The 7,468-nt window shown below is 46.2% G+C and overlaps 1 protein-coding gene across 1 annotated transcript; it reads right to left on the bottom strand.

The window, feature by feature from the left end:
- Positions 1–865: 865 nt before the first annotated feature.
- Positions 866–4,845, bottom strand: LOC131264814 (zinc finger protein GLI4). The gene is made up of 3 exons (XM_058267081.1): positions 4,235–4,845; positions 1,746–2,019; positions 866–1,672 (listed from the first exon to the last, which is right to left on the bottom strand). Exons 1-3 carry the CDS (start codon positions 4,843–4,845, stop codon positions 866–868), a joined length of 1,692 nt encoding a protein of 563 aa, XP_058123064.1.
- Positions 4,846–7,468: the final 2,623 nt, after the last annotated feature.

The raw sequence follows: 7,468 nt of genomic DNA, 5'->3' as shown, positions 1-7,468 counted from the left end.
ACCATAATCACATTTGTACGTTGATTTTTGTTCAAAATATCCATAACATTATCCTTCTTTCCTATAGATTTCCAGTGGTTGTTAACCATCACCTTTAGTGAAATTATTTATTCATTCACTGCACATAATTGCAAAGTTTGTAACAAGTAGTAATAGTAGAAGTAGTAGTAGTAGTAGTAGTAGGTTGTTTCTAGTTATTAGAAATTGAGTTTCATTTCAAACCACAGTGTTTGTTCTCCTACACTTTGACACACTCTCTCGCCTATTCTTGACACACTCTCTCGCCTATTTATTTTTCCATCTTTCCTGCTCATCATTCGATTCTTGGTTCTTTTCGAAGACGCTTGTCTTCGCTTCAAACATCATGCTACTTTAGCTTAGCTGCTTTTTCCATAAATTCATTTGTTCGTTTACTTTCTCCGCTTTGCTTCTTACTTCTTGCAGTTGCAAAAACGTGTTGAACATGCTAATAAACCGTTGTTTTCTTTTCATGCCACACACCATTTGTGTGTGTGTGTGTATTTTACCCACTTTTGATAGCACTTTTCGCTTTGTTTCGATTTTATAACGTTTGTAGACAATAATTTGCCTTTTCTGTGTTGTTTAAAAATGTTTTAAAAATGTTTTAGCTTTAGTTGTAAGTATTTCTTGTTATAGTTAAGTATATAAGTTGTAAAAAACGAATTGCTTACTAACTACAAAATCCATCAGTTGCGTTGCAGAACACAGTTGCAAAGTTGTTTTTGGGGATGGGTAGGGTGCGGGAAAGGGGATTGGGTTTGGGAGTGGGTACATGGGGAAAATTCCGATTGAAAAAGCAAAACCACGACGTGCACCAGGCGACTTCGTCGCAGCCGTGCCACTTTCAACGGTGATGTATACTGAGATCGAGCGGACCGTCGACGTCCATCTTGAGCACCTGAGCCTTCGGCTTGCCGTTCAGCCTCCGTACGGCTCTGCACAGCTCGTCGTCTTCGATCGATTTGGCGCTGGTGGGGGCGCCGCCGCCATCGCCACCAGCACCAACGTTGACGCCGCGGGGTTCACCTTCCTCCGGGGCGTCACTATCTGGTGGGATTTTGTTGAGGACCGCAGGAACGGCCCATGCCTCGGCGGTGGTTGCGTACACGGCCGTCGTACCATGCTCATCGTCATCGTCGTCACCCTCGCCCTCGAGCTGGCTGGCGTCGTGCATCTCGTCCGTCTCTGTCGGATCGACCAGCTCGTCGCTGGCCAGCAGCAGGCGTTCATTTCCGCCACAGGCCGGATGGCCGCACGACTCCCCGAGACGGTGGAAGCGTTCGTACTCGCCGTATATCATCGCTTCGTCGCACCGCCCGTCGAGGTTGACCACATCGATCAGCTCGCCGATGTCCTCCGGGTCGAAATCGGCCGACGGCAGCGGCGAGGCGATGCTCGGGTTCGAACCGGTCGCGTCCGACCGGGTGCTGTCCTGCGAGTAGCTCTCGTACTCCATGCAGTACGCGTCCGCCAGCGGGTTCTGCGACGATTGGTTCGGGTGTTTGAACGTTTTCACGTGCTTCCGGAGTGAGGACGGGTCGGTGTAGCGCTTGTTGCATCCGGCCACCTTGCACACGTACGGCTTGTCGTTCGCGTGTGTCCGGGTGTGCTTGAAGCGATCCGACGAGTTCGAGTAGGCTTTATTGCATCCCTGAAATAAACACCAACCGGAACACGTTAGCGATCGGGAACGAAATTGGAAGAGTCAGCCAGGAAAGACCTACCTCGACCGGGCAGACGTACGGCTTTTCGCCCGAGTGGGAGCGCAAGTGGATCTTCAGGTTTTCGGCGCGCGAAAAACACTTGCCACACTTGCCACACTGGTGGGGCTTCTCCTTGGTGTGTGTGCGCACGTGCACCAGCATTTTGTAGCGCGCGTTAAAGCCACGATCCTGACGCAGGCAGCGCTCCCAGCGACAGTAGTATAGCCCGTCCAGCCCGATGACGGCGTGCTTCTGCGTGACGTGACTTGCTAGATCTTCCAGCTTGAAGAACACACTGTTTCGAAGAAGAAGAACGAAGAGAAAAAAAAACCTTGAGTTAGATGTATGACGAATCAAAGGGTTTCATAACAGGGGTTCTCAGGCGGATATCTTTTATGGTGGGAGGTTCCCGTGGGAGAGACCCTACCGGCAAACCCCAGCAAGACGTCACGTAGCGGAAGTGAACTTGATAAGATATCCACCGGTGGGTCTTTCGGGGCTTGCCGAAAAAATGAAACACAAACCTTGCCGAGCCAGACAAAGAAGCCACCGGTAAAGCAACGGTGTTGTGAATGGTTCCATTTTTTTACAACCATTATCATGCCCGAACTTTGTATTTGTTTCATGGCAGGAGTAGGTCTCACAGCCTGTTTGTGTGTTCCAATACCTATTTTCTTTTTGTTTATGGTGTGCAATTGAAAATTTTGGCAACATTATAATCCAACCTAATCCGAATGGCGTTAGGAAGGGTGTGACTTGTTTTCTAACCGATAGAGGACCACGTGGGCTCGAATGGTTCAACGTTGCGAAACAATTTCTTATCGTATCGCGTGAGTTTTTGTTGAATGGAAGAAGAAAAACAAATCAGAATAAGGTGAATGTTAAAACAGCTCCGTGAATTCCAATCGAAAAAGTGAAAATAAATATAAGCAGCGATACGTCATGAGTTAGAAACGTGAACAGCTGAAAGCGACAAGAGAGTGAACTGTTTATAGCACCACAAAGAATCTGAATTAAGAATTCAGCGTTCAGTTATCAGTAATAAAAGGAAGACGTTTATGCACAGATGTAGAAAATCAGTGTATAAACATCACCGGAATAATTTGGCAACTGATAAACCATTGCAGGGCATAAGCAATCGCAAAAACAGTAAACATACTCATAAAGTGGAACAGAAAAATATGTTTACAGGATGTGAGTTTGTTTACTTTGAATTCACCTTGACAATGGCTAAAATGTCCATTTGGCACTAACTGATCAATCGAAACTGAAATTTGACTAATTTTCAGTTTGTTCATCAAATCTCATATTGTAACTTAAATTCAAAAAGAAGAAAATACCACATAATTATGAAAAACTGAATAATATAGAACCTGGAGTCAAAACATTTCCAATCGCCAATTGACCATAAAGACTCAGGGAAGTAAATATCCTTGCACATCAAAGAGTCAAGTGTTGTGCTCAGTCAAGTGAGTGTTGGTGGAAGCAGCACCCCTACACAACGACGACGACGGTTGACATTCGGTTCAGATCTCCGATTCTCTCCAGCGTGCGTGACGTGTGCACACGAAAACGTGTCTCTACACGGAATCAGAACAACCCGATGGCATACCAGGGGAACGTGGTGGACGCTAAGGGCATTTGTTTGCATTGTCGGCCGGTGGCTACGGGGGAGGTTTTTCACCCTCGTACTATAAGATGAACGCCTGAGACACCGGGCGTAGAAGCAACCGTGTGACTATATCTGGAGACAGTTATATGATCCGCGGTGGGAAACCAAGATAACGGAATGCTTAAAGATGCTAGTAGAAAGGGTTGTCTTTTTACATCGGTTGAAACTTCGTCAGTCGGTCATGGGTAACACTAAACAGTGAAATAATGAAAACTACTTTTCTTAGCATGAGTACCACTATCAAACAGTTCTTCTTCTTCTTCTGCAATATCTTTGATTGTTAGTAAGTAAATAGTTAAAGTTTTATTCTTGTTTCATTTATAAACTTAAAATCTTTCAGGAGTTACTATGTTTTCATTTTTGTTTACTCTAAAACAATATGAAAAACCTCTTATACAATTTTTACCAGGTTATTGATACCAAGGGAATGAAAAGTATTAACATCGTTTAAGCAAACTATATAGATTTTTATAACAAAACAATTAAACGAAGAATAAAATTCGCAAAAATCAAACATACCAAAGGAATTACGCAATGCAATGACAATTGCATAAACATAGGCGCGTAATTAGTTTTATGGCAACGAATGGGATGCTGGTTTATAGCAATTGTGTGATTAACCTGACGAAAAAAGGCAGCAATACACAATTGCTAAAAATGAAGTTGATGTAGGACGATTGCTTCGGCATTTAGAATCAGTGTTCAGTGTTCAATAAGAAAGGTAAAGAACGACTCCGCCAAAAGGATGTAGCATACTTTTCAGAACAACTTTTGTTGAAATGCCGACTGTATATATTAGGCCCTAACCTACTAAAGGGTGACAGAAATAGTCTCTTACCAGTAGCAATTTTCCCAGCGGCAGATGAACTCTTCCACCGTTTCCGGCTCTGATGGTGAGCTGGTGTCGGTGTCGCGCTGTATCGGAACCACCTGCTGGTTCTGCACCTTCATGATGACGGAGTTGCGCGTTCCAGCCGCGGCCCCGGAAGTGAGCGCCGGATCGGTGCCGGATATATTCGATAGCGCTCCGTACTTGCCGGTGACCATTAGCGGTGCGTGTTCCCGGAGTGGTGGAGTGTGTGGCGGTGACAGCGGCACCGAGCTGATATCTTCGGTTCCGTCGGAACGGGCCGTGGCACGGTCGTTCATGTAGAAGTAGAGTGGCGATCCGGACGAGGACGACGCTCCGGAGCTGGACGTGGGAGAGCGGGGGGAGCCTCCGCTCGGTACGGGGAGACCAGCGGCGGCCGCTACCGCCGCCACTGCTGCCGCGGCCGCCGAGTTGGCGGGCGACTGCATCGGGAGGACAAAATCGTACGGGTGGTGGTAGGGCGGCGTGATCGGGTGGTAACCACCTAGACGTTCATTTTTCACCGGCGGCGACGACTGGTAGTAGTAGAAGGGCTGCAGGCCCATCCTGTACGGAATGGTTTCTTTGTTGATTAGCATTCTGGCAAGCCGTTCACACACGCGTTATTTAGTTGGCGCTGTTCTTTTATGTCATCTATCTCTTCTTTGGTTAGTGGCACACACTGTCTTAATCGGTCCAATAATTCGCTATTGCTTGGACCGCAGGCACACACTTGTCTATTCACTTCGCACGCTTATCTTTTTTGCGCGAACAATCTCTCCTTCTTCTCACTGGCTTAAAGCCACTAGCAGCTAGCTTATTTGCATAAAACACACACGCACACACACGCGCATTCAAGGTGGGACTTAAAATTTGCTTCCTGCAACTGGACTAGACACGGAATACTCTGCGCTCTGGACGCTTCTTCACATAGGCCAAAAAGTCATACTTTTTCGGCTTATCTCTGCGGCTTATAAAACTATAAGTATGGACGGATGAATGCTGGGTAGGCGCACAGGGTGGAAGGGGTGGCGACAGACCACATGCGACAAACAAAAACTCGCGCACTCGAATGTTAAATTATGCCACCCAGGTTAAGAAAAGCATTAACAAAACTGCCATCACTTGGGCACCGACTTGTCGTTATCACTTCCTCTCGCCCGCGCGCGCCCGCAATGACTTTTCTTGCCCTTCTTTACCCTATTTTTTATGATTTTGTTTTTTGAACCACGCCACGGAACCAAACCGCGGATCCGAGCGCTACGAGTTCTAAATTCTGACTGAAAGTCTCCCGCCCGAGTCGCGCACATTTTAATACAACACATGGGAGCACCCCTACTAAGCCACCCCAGCGCCGGATGGACGGTGTGTGTGGAGCCTCGTCGGAAGCGGGAGCATCCCCAATTCAATCATACAAACACACACATACGCGCGCTGATTGTGCGGAGGAGGTGTAGCCGAGGCTCACCGGACTCTGGGAAGACTGATAAGGTCCTCTTCGATTCGGTTGTCGCAGGAGGGGGGTTCCGTCCACCGATCGAGGGAAGTGCCGGGGTAAGTCACACAACCACAGTGAACGGTACAGTATCCGTACAAAGCCTGTGTGCGTGTTCCGAGGGAGGCCACTCGGAAGAAGGCCTCCCAAAAACCGGCACGTCATTGTCGCGAAAACATTGCGAAGGTCTGGGATTGAAAAATGCACCTTCACGTTGTTCAGGCCTTCGTTGTAGGGCAAGGGAGAGGGCAAGAGCGAGAGAGAGAGAGAGAAAGAGAGAGAGAGAGAGAGAGAGAGAGAGAGAGTGGGAATAGAGTGACCGTGGCCACTATCGGTGGCCGGTTCGGTTGTTCGCTGGCAGGTGGTTCACTCTCGTTGACAAATCCAAGCGCGCCGATAAAGACGCGATGACATCTTCGGGCGCTTCGGTTCGTTGGCAACGCTCGGTGGGTTGGAAGGGGGTTGCGGTGGCAGAATACTTCCCGGTTGATAAGAAATTTCGAAGATTGGAAGTTATAAAAGGGAACCTCTCGAGGGCCTTCCCGCTACGAGCAGGTGGTTACTTGGTAGTTTTCAAGGTCCCAAACTGGAAACGAAGCATAGATTGCTAAGCCGTTCATGTTCATGGGTTTGCTTATCCAAACAGAGGTCTCGTTGCGAAACTCCCAGATGGAGGCGCATGGTATTTCACAGGTTGCCGTGATCCAACGTGGAGGATTTGATCGATCATGGCAAGATATCGCCGATAGTTTCGACCCAAAATGGATAAAGTATTATGCAGATCGACGAGTTAGGGCTTAGCAAGGCTTCAAATATTGTCTTCCTAGTGAGCACACATCACTCTCGATGTTTAAAAATTATCAGTCGACTGATAGATCTACTTCTATAGTGAGTGTTAGAAACACTTTTCGTTCCTTACGCCAGTTGTCTATTCGACTCAGAAAAGATACCCCGACAGATAACGGTAACACCAAAAACGGGAACTTCAGCGAACAGCTGACTGATCGCCGATCGTTGACCTCTCAGGTCGGCGAACGCCTCCGGGTCGAAAATATAAATGGAGGAAATCGGGCAAAAATCAGAAGTTGCGATAAAAAGGTTAAGTGCTAATAAGAAATCCTTTTTTATTCTTTTTTATTGGCGCTCGTTAGGACGAATCCTAACAGTGTGATTGACTTGAAGTATAAAAGTTGAGGATGTGAATCAACTCCTCCGGAAATCAAGATTCAGAAGAAATAGATTAACTTACTCGTTATCGAGTTCAGTATTTTATTTTGTTTGTCTTTTTATTTTGCTTTTGCCTTTTTATCAATTACTCGACATTCTCTTGTAGGACTTAACCTATTTCCGAGAAGAGTTAATGTTACTGTCACGGGGCAGTATATTGTAGATCGGTCGTCAGGCATTCGTCATGTATGAAAATGTTCCGAATCGTATTTCTTGGTTGTGAAAAAATTGAATCCACTCAACTGAAAATAAATTATTCCTCTTAACCATTGAAAACGTTGCATTAAAAAAAAATGGTGATTGAAATCCTGTTTATTGGTGGAAACAAGGGAGGTAGGTTTAATTGCTCTTCATCCAGTTGAGGCCTGTGTAACCGCCTTGTAATGAAAAATGTTTACCAAAATGTAAAGCGAAATGAAACCGAATAGGAGATTTGCATTTGTTTATTGTAAGATTGTTTTAACTTATTAAGACACTTTAAAACATTATTTTCGGAGAAT

The sequence above is a fragment of the Anopheles coustani genome, chromosome 2 (assembly GCF_943734705.1).
Source record: "Anopheles coustani chromosome 2, idAnoCousDA_361_x.2, whole genome shotgun sequence".
Classification (NCBI taxonomy): Eukaryota; Metazoa; Arthropoda; class Insecta; order Diptera; family Culicidae; genus Anopheles; species Anopheles coustani.
Note: the sequence above shows the minus strand (reverse complement) of the source record. Positions and strands in the feature narration are given on the sequence as shown.

Coding starts and splice junctions, on each gene's coding strand:
- LOC131264814 (XM_058267081.1), bottom strand. CDS start 4,845: ATGCTAATCAACAAAGAAACCATTCCGTACAGGATGGGCCTGCAGCCC. Junction 2,020..4,234: donor CGCTGGGAAAATTGCTACTG/GTAAGAGACTAT, acceptor TCTTCGAAACAG/TGTGTTCTTCAAGCTGGAAG. Junction 1,673..1,745: donor CGTACGTCTGCCCGGTCGAG/GTAGGTCTTTCC, acceptor TGTTTATTTCAG/GGATGCAATAAAGCCTACTC.